The sequence below is a fragment of the Pantherophis guttatus genome, chromosome 4 (genome assembly GCF_059756535.1).
Source record: "Pantherophis guttatus breed Tessera chromosome 4, ASM5975653v1, whole genome shotgun sequence".
NCBI classification, from domain to species: Eukaryota; Metazoa; Chordata; class Lepidosauria; order Squamata; family Colubridae; genus Pantherophis; species Pantherophis guttatus.
The window spans coordinates 34,106,404-34,128,490 of NC_142066.1; the positions used below are offsets into that span (position 1 = coordinate 34,106,404).

At 37.3% G+C, this 22,087-nt stretch overlaps 2 protein-coding genes and 1 long non-coding RNA gene across 3 annotated transcripts; all 3 read right to left on the reverse strand.

The window, feature by feature from the left end:
• Positions 1-3,829: 3,829 nt before the first annotated feature.
• LOC148113979 (vomeronasal type-2 receptor 26-like) lies at positions 3,830-4,745 on the reverse strand. Its single transcript, XM_087894502.1, has one exon. The coding sequence runs from the start codon at positions 4,741-4,743 to the stop codon at positions 3,844-3,846; it is 900 nt and encodes a 299-aa protein (XP_087750628.1). The 5' UTR covers positions 4,744-4,745; the 3' UTR covers positions 3,830-3,843.
• Positions 4,746-6,531: 1,786 nt separating this feature from the next.
• Positions 6,532-7,049, reverse strand: LOC148113980 (uncharacterized). The gene is made up of 2 exons (XR_015734322.1): positions 6,954-7,049; positions 6,532-6,724 (listed from the first exon to the last, which is right to left on the reverse strand). It is a non-coding gene; the product is annotated as an uncharacterized LOC148113980 (long non-coding RNA).
• A 2,399-nt stretch (positions 7,050-9,448) lies between these two features.
• Positions 9,449-19,889, reverse strand: LOC117668675 (vomeronasal type-2 receptor 26-like). The gene is made up of 4 exons (XM_060693684.2): positions 19,471-19,889; positions 12,907-13,195; positions 11,176-12,021; positions 9,449-9,697 (listed from the first exon to the last, which is right to left on the reverse strand). Exons 1-4 carry the CDS (start codon positions 19,887-19,889, stop codon positions 9,449-9,451), a joined length of 1,803 nt encoding a protein of 600 aa, XP_060549667.2.
• Between the last annotated feature and the right edge of the window lie 2,198 nt (positions 19,890-22,087).

Here is a 22,087-nt window from a genome sequence, read left to right on the forward strand (position 1 = left end):
GATGGGCATTATGAAGAACCCTAATACAAAAACAACCATTAAACATATTAAGAAAATATTATGGGATAGAAAGAGGAAATCGGGTGTACACACATACTGACAAACATTAAAGAGATATTTTGCATGTAAAGCCCTATCTAAGGGACAGTGGCAGTTAAGAAAAATGAAACATGAATAAATAAAATACATGTAGTACTGTAAGGCTAGTCTCCAAGATTGCCTAAGTGTATCATCACAATAACTTTTTCTTAAGCATTTAGAAAGACAACCAATTATTGCCATTGGTCTTTTTAAGTCTTTAGTCTTTAAGTTATTATCATCCTTCACACATATGTTATTGTATTCTCTAATACCCCATTCTACTCCCTTTAAACATATTAATATTGAACACTGTTTATTTTTGGATTTTACTGATAAAATAGGACTGTTGTAATCATTTTTAAAAGCTTGTTTTTATCAGTCAATAGAAGCATGGTGGCTTGTGTGGTTAGGACACTGACTTTACAAAGCTATTTTTGAGATCCAAGTGCTGCCATGGGGTGGGATGTGCTCCCATCCTTCCCTCCAGCTCTTGCCATGGACATGAAAAAAATGCCCAACTGGGCATCCGTAGGCAATGATGATGTCACTGGCTAATTCTTTCAATACAGAAATGCCTCAGTGCTTCCAACATGAGTGTGATGCGATCAGTCAGTGACAGAACCTCTTGTTGAAACTAGAATTGAACTGTGTAAGGTCAAACATTATCTGAAGCAGAATTTAGTAATATCAATTGATATTGCTCTATTTTTTTCTAGTTAAACAAGTGTCTCCAGTATAATTTCAAATATTTACTTATTTAGAACAACAATAATATAGTATCTCAACCTATTCATTCAGGAAAAATAAGAATAATCTTACATATAAGGAATAATCAATATAAGTAGCAATAATAATGGTCAGCCTTCCTCCTAGATAGTCATCAAGAGCCCATTTGAATGGGAGGTCTTGAAAGAGATATTAAAATTCAGAAGCCAAAGGGCCAAGGGAAATATCCCAGGTCTCCAAGGGAAACATTACATATCATGGGATGTTTATATACAAGTCATACTTTACAGCTAATTTCCCTCTTAGGGCAGGGTTGGGACATTATACTTGGCATCTATTGAAGATCTCACTACGGTATATAGGCAGAATCAAAGCAAGACCTCAGCTGATTGTTGTGGCATGATGGTCTCCAAAATTTTAAGCTGACACACTTAGCTTGTTGCAGATTAAGCCAAGAAATATAAAATAGATATTATATTGTAATAGGCCCTAATTACTTATCTACTAGCCATGTCAAATAGTTGTGCTATTAATACCACCTCTTCAACCTCCTGACTCCATCCTATATTGTTTCTTTTCCATAAATTAGTAGCTTTCTCATTTTAATACTTTCAGAATACCTGTGAAGATCTGATGGAGAGGATTCAGAGTTAGAAGCAAAATGGAACATTATACCAAGTGATAACCAGTCCAAGGGAAAATACTCTTACCAGCAGAGAGGGCTCAAAAATTTAGTGATTTATTTTTCAACAGAAGCACTTTGATTTTGACTTAGTAATTATGAGAGATTAGTGTAATTTTGTCAGAATTGGTGTCCCATCTTACATGAAAAAAAATGGACAGATGCTGGCCACCACATTCTTGACCTGCTGCAATTTACATGACAATACTATATCTGGGAGGCTTCTAGTATGAGATTATGAAGATTGATACTTTCTGAAGGAATGGAAACACATCACAACTGAGAACACCAGTTGGAAGGCAGATTCTGGCTTGTGCAATCTCCCTGGATCAGAGGAAGATTGTGAGATAATCCATATATGTGAGTTCCTTATTAGTAACTTCAATTACAGTAATTTATCTGGCAAGTATCCAGTACATGAATAAGAATGGCCAGGAAAGATTTCTCCAAGAAGCAACTTGTTTATAAATCAGTGATCACTATGGTGATCTAAATGCTCATGGATCTAGTGTTCTTAAAGATCCCAAATTGCATATTTGAGGAAGACTGGCCCTGAAAATGATGGAAATGAGACACAGGTCAAGGAATCATAGAATTCACAATAATAGAGTTGGAAGTGATTTCAGAGATCTTCTAATCCAACCCCCTGCTCTAGCAGGAGACCCTATATCATTTCAGACAGATAGTTGTCCAGTCTCTTTTTGAAAGCCATCAGTGATGAAGCATCTGCAACTTCTGATGGCAAGCTGTTCCGCTGATTGATTGTTTTCACTGTTAGGAGTTTCTCCTTAGTTCTAGATTGCTATTCTCCTTGGTTAGTTTCCAATCATTGTTTCTTATCTTGCCTTTTGGTGCTTTGAAAAGTAGCTTGATCCCCCCCCTCATCTTGTAGGAGCTCTTCAAATATTAGAACAGTGCTATCAAGCCACCCCTAGCCTTTCTTTGCTTTAGACTAGATACACCCAATTCCTGTAACTGTTCTTGGTATATTTTAGCCTCCACACCTTAGTTATTCTTGTTGCTCTTCTCTGCACTCTTTCCAGAGACTCAGCATCTTTTTATATCATGTTGATCAGAACTGGGTGTAATATTCCACTTGGAAGACGCATCCAGTCATTTGCATCCACATGGAACCCAGAGCAACTCTCTCTGATAATTACCCCTAGTAGTTTCATATAGATCATCAGTGATGGCCCTGATGGAATCCACTAAATCTACTGTCTCAAACCTGACAATCTAATACTTACATCACCATGAGGATCCCACATTCTCAAGTACCACCTCCCTAAGGCTGGGAGAAGCAACTAGATTTAAGAAACAAATGACAAGGAGCTTAGTAGAACCTCTTCCAATGTACAAACAGTGGTGGGATTCAATTTTTTTTACTACTGGTTCTGTGGGCATGGCTTGGTAGGTGTGGTATGGCTTGGTGGGCATGGCTTGGTGAGCATGGTAGGGAAAGGATTCTGTAAAATCTCCAGTCCATTACCTCCCCACTCGAAGGAAAGGTTTCTGCAAAATCCCCATTTCCTTGCAATCAGCTGGGACTCGGGAGGCAGAGATTAGATGGGAGTGGGTCCAGTTAGAGGTGGTATTTACCGGTTCTCCAAACTACTCAAAATTTCCACTACCGGTTCTCCAGAATTGGTCAAAACCTGCTGAATACCACCTCTGTGTACAAAGTTTATTGAAGACATCAGGTTTCATGAAGTGCATCTCACTTTAACAGATGCATATAGTGGCTAGACTAATTTATTTTTATTTAGTCATTTAAATAATGCTTATGGTTACTTGTCTAAACAATAGCATACAAGAATAACAAGTTGCAATGTAGGACTTTAAGTGCTGTGAAGCTCAACTGAAATTCTTCATTACAGCATCAGACTACAATGGAATCATATGGGGAAAAAAAGAGAGGTGTGCATTGGTGTCAAAGGAAAAAATGGGCATAGAAAACATGGTGGCTTCAATGTATGAAAGTATCTACACAAGCAATGACCATATTGTGTTGACCACAATGGATTATTGAGACATTCTTAGTATGTATATTCTAACATAGAAAACTTCCAAGAACCTTCTATTCAATATATACATGACAAAAGATTCCACAACATATAAATATAAATTATTAAAATGGAAATTTAAAATAAAAGATACTAAGGTAGGAAATAATAGAAATAAATACTTTTGTTTGCATTATTTGTAATTCCTCTTAACTAGTTGCTCCTGGGTGTTTAGTTCTGGCTTAATAATTATTACATAACATATAGGGAAATATATACACCCTAGTAAACCAGTACTGGAAGCCAAAATAGAGAACCACCATAAATTTGAGAAAAGAAAAGTTTGATTTATTAAGAGCTTCTCTTAATAAGTTGTTCCCTGTTGTTTAGCTCTGGCTTAAAAATAATTATGTAACATTTGGGGAAATATATGCAGCCCAGCAATCCAGCACTGGAAGCCAAAATAGAGAAAACCTCCACAGCCACCATGTATTTGCCTTTGGTGCTCAGATAGGAAGGAACAAAAGAGAGCCATACACTGCAGAAGATCAACATGCTAAATGTGAGACATTTGGCTTCATTGAAACTACTGGGAAGTTTCCTTGAGAAAAAAGCTACTGTGAAACTGGCAGCTGCCAGAAAGCCCATATAGCCAAGAACACAATAGAACATGGTAGCTGAACCTTCATTGCACTGCATTATTGTTTCCTCAATTTCTGAATGGTTATCAACATCAGGGAAAGGAGGATATGCGAAGAGCCACACCATACAGATGCCTGCTTGAATCAGGGAACAAGTAAGAACAATGGAGGTGGTCAGGCCTTTTCCCACCCATTTCCTCATTCTGGATCCTGGCTTGGTGGCCATGAAAGCCAGAACCACAGTGATGGTTTTTGCCAACACAGAAGACACAGCCACTGAGAAGATGATGCCAAAGCTAATTTGTCTTAGGAGACATATTACATGACTTGGGGCAACAAGGAACTGCAATGAGCAAAGGAAGCAGAGGAGGAGGGAGATGAGCAGAATGTACGTGAGGTTTCGGTTGTTGGCCTTGACAATGGGAGTATGGTGATACTTCAAAAATGTTGACAGCACCAATATTGTGCAAAAAGAAAAAAAGAGAGCCAGAATAACTAGACTTCTTCCCATTGGTTCTTCATAGGATAAGAAAGATATTCTCTTTGGAATACATGAATCTTGGTACTTGCTTGGATATTGGTCTTCTGGACATTCAGAACAATCATCCATATCTGTAAGAGTTTTTTTTAAAGTTTTATTCCTGTATTATAATTCCATTATACTTTTGATTCTATATGAAGTCTTTTTCTTCATCCATGACTTCATCCATGGCACCAATATTTTCAGCTTGTTTTTGTATTCTCTTATTGCTATCTTTCAACATTTGGTATACTGGTTAGTAAGTGAAAATTAAGAGACTAGTAATGGGCCCATTAATTATTTGGGATAAAATTTAATTAACAGCATAGTTTTAATCCCCAAACTCTCATAATATGACTTTATGATTAGGAGATCAAAGATCAGTATCTACTGTATCTCTATCTATATTGTTTCTATTCAAATTCTTTAATAACATTTGAATAGAAACAATATAGATAGAGATAAAGCTCTAAACTGTGTCTTCCATGAATGAAGAAGAATTTGATTAGACATATTAACCAAATACTGAAGATTAATCCCCAAGCCTAGATGGAAATAAAAATATTATTGATGTTGGAGAGGCAGGGTTCAGAGATGGCTGATCAATTGTAGATAATATTCCTGTAGTACATCTTTTCAGGCAGATATGTGTGGGAAAAAAATCTTGACTTTCCCAGATTTTACTTTTTCTTTTGATTCATAATTTTTGGAGGAGAAAAACTCTCAGATACATGTGTTGAGAGCAGTGGTGGGTTTCAAAATTTTTTTACTACCGGTTCTGTGGGCTTGGTGGGCTTGGCATGGCTTGGTGGGTGTAGCTTGGTGGGCATGGCAGGGAAAGGATACTATAAAATCTCCATTCCCTCCCCAATCCAGGAGAAGGTTACTGCAAAATCTCTATTTCCTCCTGATCAGCTGGGACTTGGGAGGTAGAGAATAGATGGGGGTGAGGCCAGTCAGAATTTTTACTACCGGTTCTCTGAACTACTCAAAATTTCCGCTACTGGTTCTCCAGAACTGGTCAGAACCTGCTGAAACCCACCTCTGGTTGGGAGGCACAAGTGCATCTTATCATTAGCAGTTCTACATGGGGCTCCCCTTGAGAAGTGTCTAAAAACTCCAATTGGTTCAAAATGCACAGTCTACATGGTTTTGGGCAGGCCCAGTTGTGCATATGTGTCTCCAAATTGGCTGCCAATTTATTTCTGTGTACAATTTAAGGTACTTGTTACTTTAAAGCCTTACATGGCTTTATGTAGATCAGGTTATCTAGGGACTGTCTTTCCCTAGTTACATCCATCCAGCCCATCAAAGCATATCTCCTTTTCTAAGGAGGTACAACTAGGGGAATCTAAAAGAAGGGCCTTTTCCATGGTGGCTTACTCACTTTGGAACATCATTCCCTAGGTCCTACTTTGACACTCTTTTACAAGGTCCTATTGGTTTTGTCAATAGGTCTGGGGAACCTAGAATTGGATGGAGTTCATCAAGTTGTTTGATTGATTGCTGTCACCATGGGGTTATTGTTTTTATTATTGTATATTGAGTTTTTATTTTTTGTAAGCCATCTAGAGTCACTGACATTGAGTGGGTGGCCTTATAAATTTTCTAAATAAATAAAATAAATAGGTAAATATTTTTTTTCTGAAGGAAAGATGATAGACTGGTTTGTCATTAAACTACTGAAAAGAAAAGTCTCTCCAGTCCCTTAAAGCAAATGTTGTAAAAGGTAAGTTGATGTACTCTGTTTTATCAGTTGACATAGTGAGAAAGCTGAGATACTCAAATTAGGTAATACAATCCAAAAAAAAAATTTCCCTTAATAACACTTTCTCTTTCTTTTTAAGGGGCAAATTCTGCTAATGAATACAGGTAGTCCTTGACTTACAACTGTTTATTTAGTATCATTCAAAGTTACAATAGACCTGAAAAAGTGTCGTATGACCATTTTTCATGCTTACGACTGTAGCAGCATCCCCATGGACACATCAAAATTTAAATGCTTGGCAATTGGTTCATATTTATGACTCTTGCAATTTTCCAGGGTCATGTGATCTCCTTTTGTGACCATCTAACAAACAAAGTCAATGAGCAAGGCAGATTCATTTAATAACTGAACAATGCAGTCATTCACATAACAACTGTGGCAAGAAAGATCATAATACGGGGCAAAACTCACTTAAAAACTGAATCACGACTATCCATAAAAGAATATAACCCAATTTCCATACTTATGTGTTAATGGGTCTACTTGGTATATCCTGCAGAGTTACAATATCCTATTTCATAATGTCTCTTACCAATCAGGCTTGACATTTTCTCTTTAGGACATGGAAGACAATCATAGCAGCAAAATTGTTTTCCCTCCTGCTTTCTCCTGAAATTGCCAGGGAGACATCTCTTGGTACATAGAGAAATAGGCAATGTCTGGCCCAGAAATAGGGAAAAATATATCTATCAGCTTTCTTGCAACTTATTTGCATAGAGAAAAAAGTTACGTATTTTTAAAAAATCATATAGCTCTTGATTCTACAATTAAGAGGTAGTCAGTTTACCAAGCAATTGATATATCTGAAATTCTTAAGCAGTAATAAGCAACTTTTAAATAAGTTCAACTCTCACTGCAATGTGGAGTCCTTGGTGCTCGTGGAACTTGGTTCTATTCTTACAGTTGTTTACCTACTCAACTAAGTAATAACTCAAAATTCAAAACATATATTACAATTAAATTATAAAAACATTTTAAAATAATAAAAATAGTAAAAAGCATTAAAACAGTAAAAAAAAACCTGCCTAATTAATCTAAGCTAGATATCTGTCTCATTAACAATATAGTCAGGAGGTGGTGTTCTTGGCGAATGTAGCGCCCAGGCTCTAGAGCATAACCAGTTTTTTTAGAGCTTTATAAAAGGTTTGGGGCCATTGTAATATTCAAAGGGAGGATTTTCCACAGAGCAGAGGCCACTGCAGAAAAAGTTAACCTTCTAATCCTTGCCAGCTGAAATTCTTTGGCTGATAGAATGTACAGCATGCCCATCCTATTTTACCTGGTTGGACAGTAGACAAAAGTATAGCAAAAAGGCACTCATTCAGATACCTGGTCCAAAGCCATGTAGGGCTTTATAGCAATGGTGAAATGTAAAATTAGTTACTACCGGTTCTGTGGGCGTGGCTTGGTGGGGGCGGAATTGTGACTAGGTGAGTGTGGCCAACTTTTTTTTTTATTTTTATTTTTACTTTTAAAAGCATTTTTTCTACAACCTTTTGGCAGAAGAGGTTGTAAAAAAATGTCTTTAAAAGCCTCTGATGATTAGGCCACTCAGCTGGGATCGTCAGAGGTTTTTAAAACCATTTTTTTCCTACAACCTCTTTGGCTGAAGAGGTTGTAGAAAAAATGCTTTTAAAAGCCTCTGATGATCCCATCTGAGCCTCACGATCATCAGAGGCTTTTTTTAATTATTATTTTTAAAAGCATTTTTTTGGTCGAAGAGGTTGTAGAAAAAATACTTTTAAAAGTAAAAAAAAAAGCCTCTGATGATTGCGCGGTTCAGCTGGGCATGGAGGGGCCGCAGATACTTTTGCTACCGATTCTCTGATCTACCCTCCGCCATCGCTACCGGATCAGGCGATCCGGTCAGAACTAGGAGCATTTCACCTCTGCTTTATAGGTAACCACTAGAATCTTGAATTGCACCTGGGAGCAAATTGGAAAGCAGTGTAGCTGACTCTGAGGAGTGAGGAATGGTGTTATGTGTGCCATATATCTGGCACCAATTACTACTTGTGCAGCTGCACCAGTTGAAGTTTCCAAATGGTTTTCAAGGACAGCTCCTCATAGAATGTGTTACAATAGTATAATCTACAGCAGTGATGGTTTTGCCAAAACTGGGGGGAGCAGAGGGGGGGCATGCATGCCCACAGCTATAATTCAATGTGCTCTGCCCCTTGTGCATGCGTGTGCAACCTCCCCCCCTGTGCTCCCTCCACTTTTGACACATAATGTCCCGGTAGGCCCGTTTTTTGCTCTCCCTGAGCTCCAGAGTCTTTGTATGAGCCTGGGGAGAGTGATAATGGCCTTCCCACCTTCCTGGAGGCCCTCCAGACACCAGAAATGGCCCATTTCCTGACTTCCAGTGGGACCGGAAAGCCCGCTTTTCGCCCTTCCCAGGCTATGTGTGCCATAGGTTTGTCATCATGGATCTAGAGGATACAAGGGCATGAGCTACTGTGATCAGGGTTTCCCAGTCCAGGTATAGATGCAACTGGACCAACACCTGAAGGTGTGCAAAGGCCAACCACTGCTGCCTCCTGTTCCTTGACATTGCTTACAATTTTTTTCCAGATTTATGCAAAAATTTATGCAGATTTATGCAAAAACATAAACAGAGTAGGTTTATGTTTTATTTATTTATTTATACAGGTGGTCCTTGACTTATGACCACAATTGGAACCATAATTTCTCTTGCTAAGCAAGGTGCATCCCACCCAACTTTACAACCTTTTGTGACAACTGCAGTTGTTAAGTTAATTAAATGGTCATTAAGTATATCCAACATTGAGTGCTTGTCAGAATCTATCTGGGAAATGATGTTCACATGACCATAGATTGCTGGGATAATTATATCTCAGTTTCCAAGCATCCAAATTCTGATGACATGATTGTGGGAAATGTCAATGGTCATAAGTGTGAGGACCTGTCATAAATTACATTGTAATTTACATGTAATTTGGAATAGTCACTAAATGAATAGCTGTAAATTGAGGACAACATATATTAAATAACATCCAGATATAATTATCTGCATTCAGAACCTACTTGGTTGAAAGTTCTGTGCCAGGTGATGGCTTCATAATGAATGACGAGTTTTTTGCCCTCAGTTGTCCAGGGATTCAGTTTCCCAACTTTCACTCGATGGAAGGACTGGTTAGGGAATGTGATCCAGTTTATAACATCAAATCCAACTATCAGTTCCCTTTGCTGGTCAAACAAAATCTCATCTCCAACACTGTTATTAAACGAAATGCTTTTTAGAAACCGGTGGAGCTGAATATCAAATAATACACAAAAAATGATCAGAATGTCATTAATGAGTAAAATTTCTTAATATATGTAACAGCATCTCATTAAGAAACTTCCAATATTCTGATATGGTTACATTTTTCCCTGAATACATTGCAAGTTTCTAAACTTTTCATCTAAAAATGGTCCCAAGTCTATAGTTCCCTGTCACTTTTTATTTAATCTAGATCAAAAGAAACTTTCCCTGTCTTCTAATGAAAACCTAATTGGAATTGAGAATCTGGAATAATTTCTGAAAGCATGGATAGTTTGGCTTGAAAGGGCTCTCCATCTTCTAAGAAGTTTCACAGAAGATTAGAAGAAGCTTAGGGAAACTTGATGGGTATCAAGAATTAAGAATTAACTTCTTAATTTTCATGAGTTCTACTTCCAATTAGAAGATTCTAACCTTTCAGAATATGAATGAGCTATCATCATAGAATTCTGAGATATTCATGGATAGAGGGTTAAGGTTTTAGCTTGGGTATTACTAATTTATTTATTTTTTGGCAGACTTTTGAATGCATCAAAAGATCTTTTAGACATCTTTTAAAAATGAAATATATAATAATCCACATATATTATGGAAAAATGTCGTTTTGAATTTATTTTCAAAGTATTCTTTCTCCTAATGTGGATTCTTTTTACCAGTTTTTTAATTTTGATTTTATAATTCTACATATTGTCCTTTTTCTTACAGGTGTTTTAATTGTATTTCATTAAAGTACTAAAAACAATTTTGGACATTGTTTGAGGTTCAAAGATCGGAAAAACTTCCATTTCTCGTTCCTGAAATGTGCAGAAATTATTGGTAAATTTGTATGTCTATGAAATTGTACAGGAAGTTAGTAGTAGAATAAATCTAATAACAATTTGTTGGCTAAATGAAGCAATCTATATGCATAACTAAGAGGTCTGTAAGGGGTGTGCATAAGAGCACCAGCATGCCTACCATCTCTGTCCTAATCTTCCCTTTAATTGTATTCATTTTATGTATTCAATTCATGCTTATACTTATATATATTATCTAATATTATCTAATACTCTAGTACTCAACAAAATAAAATAATACACACACACACACACACACACACACACACACATATTCTGAGGTTTTCGCGGGTGTTTGTATGTAGGTCTTTGGTTATTTGGGTTTTCTCCCGCATAAAATTGGAAGTGTCTTGGCAACGTTTCGATGAAGTCTCATTCGTCATCTTCAGGCTGGTGTTTTTGGCTTCATGCTTCTAGGAGCAATGTGTGATCACAGTTGTTTCTTCTTTTTAACTGCCAGTGGGGGTGTGAACTGTGGGGGTGTGAATGACGAATGAGACTTCGTCGAAATGTCGCCAAGACACTTCCAAATTTTACGTGGGAGAAAACCCGAATAACCAAAGACCTACATATATATTGAATTGACTACATAGACATTGAATAGATTAAAGGATGAGAGTTTAACTCTATACCTGCCATGGATGTTGAATCTGAAGATTTAATTTTCCTCTGCTCAGGTTTTTTTCCTGTTTTTGTTCAATCTGCAGGGCATGTAAAGCATGAGCTACAACATACACTGCATTGTATATATTGTAACTGTGTCCTGTCATGCTCGTTTCAAAAAAAGCACTCGGAACGTCCTCCAATTTTTCCCTCAGAGTACAAATGTCACCATCTTTGTCATTCTCCAAGGGACTGGGAAAGGAACAGTCAAATGCATTTATCCACACATCTTTGATAAAGCCATCTTCTTTTGATGAGAAATGGTCCCTTGCCTGAACAAAGGGCTGAAATCCAGGAATTTCATTGGCATGAACTGAAATGGATAGGGAACCATGGATGTCTTGAATATCCCAGCTCCTTTGGTAAAACACTGATGCAAGATCCATCTGGGAGGCCATGATCCACACCTTACCTTTAGGCTCTAACGACACTAGTTCCATTTTAGGAAGATTTAGTAGCAACCTCAAATGCAGAAGTGTTCTTTCATAGACAATCACTGCTTCGGCTTTGCTGTTCATTGAAAGATAATATGTTTCTGCTAGCCACTCTAGATCATCAGAAAAGCTGCTGATATAAATCGGTCTTATCTTTTTTAGGAATGCAATACAAATGCCATGAAGAGGAAACATTGAAAATGCCATTCGCACAAATCTTCCATCATCATCTTCTTTTACAAGAATCCCAACCCAGGTCCATCCAAAGTGCAAAAGCAGATGACACAAACCTTTGTATTCATAACTTTCATTAGGGACCATTTGATAGAAGGAAAAAGATTCACTTTGATCTGGCATCTCTGGATGTGACCCATATATTATCTACAGAAATTAAAAAATAATAATTAGAAATTTGGAGAATGGAAGGAAGGTAATGTTTTTTCCATAGATATAATAACTAAAACTTCCTAAAATTTAAATTAAAATATTTATTTTATTTTATTTTTTTAAACACTAAACATATTAAAACAAAACACAAACATACAATATTTATATCCATAAACTCTTTTTACAGCTTTTCCATAGTGATCCTTTCTTAATATTTACTATTTATACATATTTTAATTTATATTTTAATTTACCAATTTCCCCCCTTGATTTTGACATTTCTTTCTCTCTCCTTTATTCCTATTTCTCATTTTTCCTGTCCTCCAACCACTTGTACCATCTATGCCAAATTTTATAGTATTCTGTGTCCTCTTTCTCCTTGAGAAATTAAAATATTTAAAGATTGTCATTGTATACAAAAATTAAAATTGCATTTTGTGTTATATCCAAATAGACATTTTAGACTGCTTTTTTGTAATAAAAAATTCTCAGAAGGCTACCTTTTTAAAGGCTAATCCTTTAACTTGAAACAAAAAAAAAATGAGAGAAATATGATCAGGTGTTATTGTTTAAGAAATAAGGTTTCTTTTTTCTTAGCTTTTCTCTAAGAAAAAAAAATATTTTATCTGTGACAAGTATATGTGATTTATGAACTTTTTTTATTGATCTTGCATACTGTGAATATTTCCACTTTTTAAAAAATATCTTAATTCACTGTATGATTGTACCACTGGACCATTTAATTTCATTTTTAAAATCTTTTAACTTATATGCTTTATTCGCTTTATGAAGTATGGATATATAATGTTTCCAAGTTACAGAAATGTAAAAAGATCAAATATGACATAATATAATCTTGTGACTCAGCACACCTCCTACCTGTGGAACTTTGTAGATTTTCAAGATATCTCCCATGAAAAGGGAAGTTTCAGAATAAAGAGCTCCAATGACTGCGACTAGGTTGTTCTGGAAGCCACATTTATAATTCGGGATCAGTCTCTTCAATGGTGAAAAAAGTTTCATTGTGGCATGATAAGTCCATGTTCCATCATAGCTGTCAAAAATATTGAAGCCCAAGGTGATGTTGGGCAAGATCTGGGGGTTTTCATTGATCTCCTTTACAGCAAATATCAAAGCTAAAATATGCTGATAAAATTTAGTCTGGACCCTGCAATTAAAAAGCCCTATAAGAGATATACTTTAAAAAAGTATTGCAGTAAAAAGAAGTATTATATCTAAAAAAAAGTATTGCAGCAAATGTATCATCCATCAACCCATTCTGTTCTTAAATATAACACTTCATCTATCATGCTAATGGAATAAACATGATCACAAAATCACAATGTCACTCAACTAGTCACTCAACTAGTGAATGACATTCTGGACTGACACCAGATCAGTTCACATTTCTCAAAATATTGCCTTATTTCTACGTCTGACTCAGATTTTCTGGTTCATGCCATTTTTGGGTTCTACGCTGTTTGTTGGTTTCTTTTCTTTTTGTAATTCTAATAGCTGAAGAGAAAGACATGCATTTTGAAGTCCCATAGACTTTCTTAGGAAAGAGATCTTAATGACGAATAATATTTTCTGCCTCTTCTTGCATTTTGAGGTCAGCACAGTGAAATGATTAAAGACTGGCTGTAAGACTATTGAGAAGGCTTTGAAAGGTGGAGACATAATTAAAATATTTGCCATGTGAAGGTACCAGATAATGTCATTAATCTATGGTTTTATATATGGCATGCCACTTTATCTTTATTGAGCTAAAAATGATTTTAAGAACCTATATTAATATGACAGGGAATATATAGTTTAGGTTACTAAAAGTACACTTTTTTACAAAAATATAAATTTTAAATTTATAAAATATATTTTACTGCCTAAGATGCCTTTCAACATCACTTTTTATCATTATAGACAATAAATTAATAAATGCACATACACTTAGTGGATGGTATATAATTTAAATTAAAAATAGGATTTTTATATAAAAACTATTTTTATAACTAACAATTTTTTCAAGTTTCAGCACATCTTAAATCTTCCCTGTGGAAAAACAGGTTGTTTTGAATTCTTTTTCCATGATAAAAATTGCTGGCCATTTCCTTAAACATTAAACCAAATCCAATCAGTTAGCTAAGTGAGAAAAACTTCAATTAGGGAACTCGTGATTTAATCTATTTCTTCATTAGGAATAATAAATCAGCTAATTTAATTCTTCCCAGAAATCCAGTGAAAATGAACAAGAATAAAAAGAATCACCATCTCTTTAATGATTAACCTGGAAAATTTACTTATTTCACCCCATACCTAATTCTATTGCTTTGTGAGATTATTATTCCAGAATACAATCTGGGATATTATGTAAAATATTATGTAAAAATATTACATGGGTTCTCTTATAAATGAATGGTGGGGATCTTCAGAAAAGGTAGCTGGATCTGGTGGCATGAAGACAAGAGAAGTAATAGTACCCATGATGAGGTCACCGGACTGGAAATAATTGTGAAGAATAGGGAGAGGATCATTAACTTTGCAATTTTTCGTAGCAGACTTGTAAACCATATCAGTTAAGAATAGGAGCAAAACAATCAAGATCATTATGCCAAACATACAGTATGTCCACAATAGAATTTGTTGAATAAAGGTTTAGAATCTTCAGGGTTACATAAGAAGGAACTATGCAGTCACCCACTCCTCACAATGCTTAATTTCTTCTGAAACTCTGAAAGGAAGTCCTAATTACCAGGAATTATTCTGATAGCATTTCACTATAACTAGACTAGCTCCAAATGGCAACAGCCAGCGATTTTATGTATTGCTCATAAACACTAACTTTTATTCTTGCTATTGCATAAATATTCAATATCTGGGCTTTAAGTACAGCCAGAATTCAGAATTAATAATAGAGCTGCTAATTATATAGGGAAAGAAAATGGCAATAATTACATTTTTATTTCTCCATAGTGAAAAAAAAAATTCTCATGTGTAAATACTTATTATTCCAATCTGACTAATAAATGTCATTTTCAAATGAACAACTTCAAAGAAGTCAATTTATGAATGAAAGAACATTTTTTGAGGGAAAAGAGGGAGCTTTCCTTCTTTTTAGCACATATACAAAGTCCCAATGTCCAGAGATGGCTTTGTCTCCAGTTGGGGTGCAATTTCAGAAGAAAGTTAATGAATGTGGAAGTTCAGAACCCTTCAACATGCACATGTGCTTAAAAACAATTCTAATTTTTTTAAGGTACTTGACAGGTAGTCATTGCAAAACCATTATGATTTCTAGATTGAAAGGACAGTTATCCTTCTTAATTATTTCTATACCAAGCTCATGCTGTTTTTAGAAAGCCACTATTCTACAATAATTGGCAACCAGTAATAAAAGATACAAATTATCCCCCCAAAAAAGATAATGTTACTGATATTACTGATGTTACCATTACTGATAATGGATCCATTATCTTAAGCAAATCTGTTTGCTTAAAGCTACCATACCTTTTCTGGCAACACTATGACTAGGCCAAAATACATTGTTAAGGTCCCTGGATGAAATCCAGCAAAAACTACTTAGATGTTCAACTTGGCATGTTTAGAGTAACATTACATACTAGAAAGAAGTCACATACTGTACTTGCCCTAAATCAACATGAAAGTACATTTCCTTTTTATAATGATTGCTATTTAAGGCTAGTTTTTCTCCATTTTATGGCTTTGTCACCTACTGGGGTGCAATTTCAGAAGAAAGTTAATGAATGTGGAGTTCAGGATCCTTCAGTGTTCACATGTGCTTAAAAACAATTTTAATTTTCTAAGGTGCTTGACAGGTAGTCATTGTAAAACAGTTACGCTTTCTAGATTAGATGGAAGGTTATTTTGTTTAATTACCTCTATACTAAGCTCATGCTGTTTTCAGAAAGCCACTATTCTAAAATAATTGGCAACCAGTAGTAAAAGGCACTGATTACCGATAGATAGATAGATAGATAGATAGATAGATAGATAGATAGATAGATAGATAAATGGATCATGTTACTGATATGATTCAAGGATCCATTGTTTTAAGCCACGGGTGTCAACTTGCGGCATCATGTTGCTGTCACATGATGTATTGCAATATTTTTTCCCTTCGAGAGCTGGCATTGGTGTGGCCTGTGTGTGATGTATGTGGCCCATGGTTCATCAGTTTAACACCACTGTTTTAAGCAAATCGACCGCCCCCCCCCCAATAATCACATCAAACCCTCTTCTGCATATCTTTCATCTCCTCTTGATTTGGCTGCATTATAAGATAAGATGAGGGGAGGAGAGGGAAGGGAAGGGGAGGTGAGCAGAGGGGTGGAGAGGATAAAAGAGACAAGAGAAGATAAGACAAGAAGAGAAGAGAAGATGAGATGAGATGAGAAGAGAAGAGGAGAAGAGAAGAGAAGAGAAGAAACTTTATTGTCATTTTTTATTGTCAGCATACTGGCAAACATTAAAAATGCCTACTGTCAAAAGAAAATATATATCTACCCTTACCCATAGATAAAACAATATATACATGCCATTACATACAGTATACACACAGAGTGTAATGAGAAAGCTTGAGAGTTCACAACTGGCAAAAGCTTTGGGAAAGAAATTGTAAATTGACAATGGCAACCACAAATAAGGAAAATCTATATAAAATGTTCTATAGGTGGCATCTACCACCAGCAAGATTAGCAAAGATGTTTAAAAGCATGACCACCAGATGTTGGAAATGTAACCAGACATTGGGGATGTATTATCATATGTGGTGGATATGTGTAAAAGCAAAGAAATATTGGACAAAAATACATACATGGTTGGAGAAAATATTAAAACAACACATAGATTTTAAGCCAGAAATATTTTTGCTAGGCATAATACTGAAAAGTATGTAAAAAGGGACTCTATACTTAATATTACATGTCTTAACAGTGGCAATAATTGTATTTGAACAGTACTGGAAAAATGAGGACACACCTACAGAGGATGATGTAATTTTTTAAAAAAAAGATTGTGCAGAAACGGAGAGATTGACACTAAAAATAAAAGAAAATGAATATTTTTGAACATGAGACTTGTTTTATAAATGGTTGTATAGCAGAGGTAGAAATTAGGAGTGGGAAAAGTATTATTGTATAAAAATAAATTGATACACTGTTCACTAAGCACTTATGTACAGTATGTAATGTGAAAATATATAAATAATATATGTATGTATGTATCTATATATATATACACATACTGTGTTTCCCCAAAAATAAGACATGGTCTTATTTTCTTTTGATTCCCGAAATATGGCCTTAGCCTTATTATCGAGGGTCTTATCCTTGAAGCAGGATAGGCATAACCAGTTCTTGCCCGCAGCATTGACAGCGAGGATCGGGTCACAAAAAACCGCCTGAAGTTCTCACAGTTAAATCAGATGCGAAGGAGAACTCTCTGTGGGGAGATGGCTTCCCAGTGGGTCCCAATGAAGCCCTGCAAGAAAGGCGGCCACAAGCGGAGCACTTGAAACTAGACGTAACCAGAACCCTCCTTCACTTGGGGATGCTTAGGGTGTTGGGGCAGCTTTCCTCCCCAACCCCCGGGATGTGTTGTGACCAAGGCCCAAGTAATGATTACTAAACACAATTCAGTCCTCAACAAACTTATTTTATTGACCTTCCGGTGGCTCCACGAACACCGATGGACGCTCCTTTAGGAGTTCCAGCCATGTGATTCCGTTAGCCGCTAGAACAGCGAAAATCAGCTGTCTAGCAGCTTGAAACTCTCCCCCAGAGAAAAAGGGGGAGAGAAGAGCAGAAGGGTCTGGGTAGAGCTCCCCCAGACCCCCAGGTTTCTTTTTTAAGCCTGGGGTTTGCAGGCTGAGAGCTCCCTGAAAGCCCTTCAATGCTCCGGATCCGGGACGAGTCTGCTTTATGCAGAACAAGGCGTCGCGACCACACCAGCAATGCAATTTTAAGGATTATAAAAAAAATTCAACTTTGGATGCTGGCAGAGCAAAATCAGGAGAACAAAAAATGCAAGTACTGAAATTTAACTCCGTTTAAAAGGGGAAAAAATGGTGCCTAAGGGCGTGAAAATGAAACTTATGTGAAAGTGCTTGTTAATGCTTGCAACATTGTTAAAGCTACTGGATTACACATCAAGAAAAAGATTTAAAGTGGAAGTGGAATGGAAAAGACTATGATATTGATCTCAACTAATTTACACTTTTAAATTGTGTGGAAAATAATTGGATTTATTGACCTGATAGCTGAATAAATACAAAGTGAAAATTGAAATATGGCTGACATCAAGGATGGAGGATCATTATTATATGAGTCAGCAAACTCACAAGTTGTGACTGTAAAGGTTTTACAAGAACTTTTAAATTTTTATACTTCTGTTATATTAGAATCAATTAAAAGGACTGTTCAAAATCAAAATTTGGAGAATAATAATGATTTGTTGGCTGGAAAAGAGGAAGAAATTAATCAGGCTAATGTGACTTTGGAGGATAAAAAAGAGGCTGTCAGGATTAAGATGGAAGTTAGCACAGTGCAAACAGAGGTTTTGGTAGAGGCTTCCATGCAATCAATTGAAAAGCAGCAAGTAGACTCTTTACTGCAGACTGATAAATTTTACTGTGACAATTCTTGGCTTTACAGACAGAATCAATATTTAAGGAATGAAGTGACTGATTATATAAGCAGGAAGAGTCAAAATGGGGGTTCCAAATTAAAGGAAATAATTCTAAGAAGGGAACGAATTCCAAAGATACATCAACCTTAAATCCAAATTCAAAAATTCTCGAAAATAAAAGCAGGGGGAGGAGCAATGCTGAAGAAGAAAGTATTATTGAAGAAGAAGGACTGGAAAAAATATAGAAAGAAAGGAAGAATGGAAGCTTAATTCCTTTTGGGGAGAATTTTAGTAATAAATCTGAAAAGTTTACTGAAATTAGTACTTTTAAGTTTATCTTAAGACAATGATATAAAAGAAGTGTTTTATTATATTCAATTTTGGATATAATTTAAGGGATAGCCTTTTGAGGGTTATATTTTGAAGAATGTTTATTGAAGTAAAAATGTTTAAGTAAAAATGGATAACTTTTTAAAAGTTATTTAGTTATTAAAATGGTGAATCGACAGTCGGGGTCTGGCTGTGCTTATTTCCATGGGCTCCTCCCGTAGAGCCGGGGTCTCACACACAACTGGTACCATCCGGGTCTCCTGGCAGGCACAGCAACTGGCCCGTATATGCAACCGGGCATCGATCTTAAGGCATAGATGGACCAGTGCATTGAGGGTCAGAGGGATATCAATCCAGACCAGCTTATCCTGCAACTCCTCCAATAACCCATCCTGGAATGCGTCCATGAGTGCCACCTCAATCCAGGCTGAATCCTGGCTAAACAGCTGAAACTCGCTGACATATTCCTACAGCGGGTTCTGGCCCTGCTTCAGGGTCTTCAGATGTCCAGTGGCAGTCTGCACTTTGATGGAGTCCTTATACATAAGTCTGAGATGCTCACAAAACCTCCTGAAATCATCCAACAGAGGACTAGCCTGGACCAGCAGGGGTGTGGCCCAGTGAGCCACAGACCCAGAGAGCAAGCTGATTATAAACCTCACTTTATCCCGGTCAGTGGGGAAGTCCTCAGTTCTCAGACTGATAAAAAGCTGGCATTGTCCCATAAAAGCAGGAAACATGGCCTGATTGCCATCAAACATTTCTGGTACAGAAATGGGACATTTTCTACAGGGAGGGGTTGCAGTTGGAGCTTGGAGCTGAGCCATCTGTGCAGATAACAAAGCTAATTGCTGCTGAAGCTGTGCATTCTCGGAACAAAGCTGTTCCATTGTGATAAAGGTTTTTTGGTAATTAGTCTCGTTTGGTAGAAAAGCAAACTGTTGTGACCAAGGCCCAAGTAGTGATTACCAAACACAATTCAGTCTTCAACAAACTTATTTTATTAAAATGGCTGAAAATTAATTCATTCTCAGCTTAGTCCAAAACAAAATTCTTAATAACCAGTCCGTCGGCCTTATCACCAATCTTTGATGTCTTTGGCAACCCGCCAAAGGCTTTTCTTGGCAACCCCCCCACAAAGTTCAAGAGATACTGACAAAAAGCATGGGAATCAACGTTGCTTTTCTACAAAGAACCCAACACCTCGTTGCTGCTCTTTTAAGCCTTATGGGAGTGGTCAATCATTTTCTGGCCTTATTCCCAAGTTGTCCTTTTTTCTTAAGCTGCTCTTGCCTTCTGGCAACTCTTTGTATGTGTGCACTAGGAACAGGCTCCTCCTGTTCCTCTGCCTCTCTGCTGTCCACCTCTGGAGGCTCTGGAGTCTGAGCATCGCTCCCAGATGGCCCTGGCCCCATCTCTGCCTTTGATGCAGAGCCCTCATCCGGGCCTTCCCCTGACTCCAATACTGGCCCATTGTTCTCCCCAGCCTCCTCACTGTCCAACTCTGTTGCCAGGTCCACAGGCTGCTGGAGGACCAAAACAGGATGCTTCTGGGGCTCCTCTCAGTGTGGCTGCTGAGCTGTTTGATCAGCTTGTACCATGGCTATTTTGATGGCCCGTTTTATCTGGAGACATCCAACAGGACATTGCATCACTATTTCATACCTGCCAACTCAGAGAAGTCACCTGGGGAGATGGAAAACAAGTTTTGGCAGGGCCAGGAGCATGAGACCCATGAGGAGAGCTGCCTCAATGACAACTTCCTGGGAATGCTGGTGCATGCACGAGCCCTCCTCAAGGAGACGCTTACCATCTCGGCTGGCCTATGGGAGAAGTACAAGCTGCTTGCACTCACTATCTGGAGCCACGGCGCCTGCCTCAGCCACCTCAAGACAGAGTATGTCAAGGGCTGAGCAGTAACAGGCATCTCGCTGGGCTTTGAGCGACCCTGTCTCCCCCTTCCTCAGTGGTCGGACATGCCAGTGGGACCCTTGCTGGCCACGTTTCCTCATGGACAGATGGACTTTCCTCCATCGCATGCCGACTGGGCATGGCAGGAGCTGGAAGTCAGGTAAGACACATGTCTCGTGTCTCCACATGTCTTATCTGACTTCCAGCTCCTGCTATGCCCGACAAGGGGGGGGGGAGGAGAAGAGATGGCAAGGGAAGCCCCATCTTGCTTCATGCATCTTGGTTCTCCACCACCCCACCCCACCTGCCACTCCCCCTCACTGGCCGAGATTGGCAAGCCAGATTTGGGGAGTTGAATGCGCTGCCACCACCTGGGAGGAGAAGAACGTCAGAAATGAGGTCTCTCACAGTGCCTCCTCTCTCTCTTCTTCTCCTGAGTGGCAGCGGTGCATCCGTCTCACCTAATATGCTGCTGATCTTGGGTGGCAGTGGCTCTGATGTTCCTCCTCCCTTCCTCCCCCCCCATGAATGCATCTAAGTATTTGGGGCGGGCTTATTTTCAGGGGGGCTTATTTTAGTGCATGCACTCAAAAGCCCAATTGGGCTTATTATTGGGACATGTTTTAGTTATATACAGTATATATTCTAATGCAATTACCAAGAAAAAAATCTAGAAAAGAAAACATAAGATGCATTCTGTTTAAATAGGTTTCTTTCTAGTTTAGCTGACCCTTGCTTCCTTGTAATATATATATTATAATACTAGATGCATCATAGTACTGCCCTTTTTACATAAACACCATAGTAAGATATACACTCTTGATATATTTATTCGAAGAAACGGAGAAACCCACAAAGGAAAACAGTCCTATACAGAACAGTATTATCAGGAAAGCTTGAATTTCATAATGACTGGAAAGAGTGATTTCACATAGGATTGAAATATTGATTTGTTTCACTTTGCTAAACTTCAAAATCTAAAAAAAAAATCTTACCTGTTTACATTAAGTAGCTAATTTTAAAAGATTTTTGCAATCAGTTGTTGATTTCCAGAAATGTTACTGACATTTATTCAAATAAAATCATAACATGTGAAAATATTATTCTACAACTTGCTTCATACTCTACCTATATAGGACAACAGAGATTAGTTGATAAACCTATTCCATTTAATGTT

Bases quoted from the DNA above. Each gene is read 5' to 3' on its own strand.
- LOC117668675 (XM_060693684.2), bottom strand. From the start codon at position 19,889: ATGGAACAGCTTTGTTCCGAGAATGCACAGCTTCAGCAGCAATTAGCT. The intron at 12,022-12,906 runs GTAGGAGGTGTG...TAATTTCTGTAG, and splicing joins AAATCTACAAAGTTCCACAG to ATAATATATGGGTCACATCC. The intron at 9,698-11,175 runs GTATAGAGTTAA...TTTGATATTCAG, and splicing joins AGATTCAACATCCATGGCAG to CTCCACCGGTTTCTAAAAAG.
- LOC148113979 (XM_087894502.1), bottom strand. From the start codon at position 4,743: ATGGATGATTGTTCTGAATGTCCAGAAGACCAATATCCAAGCAAGTAC.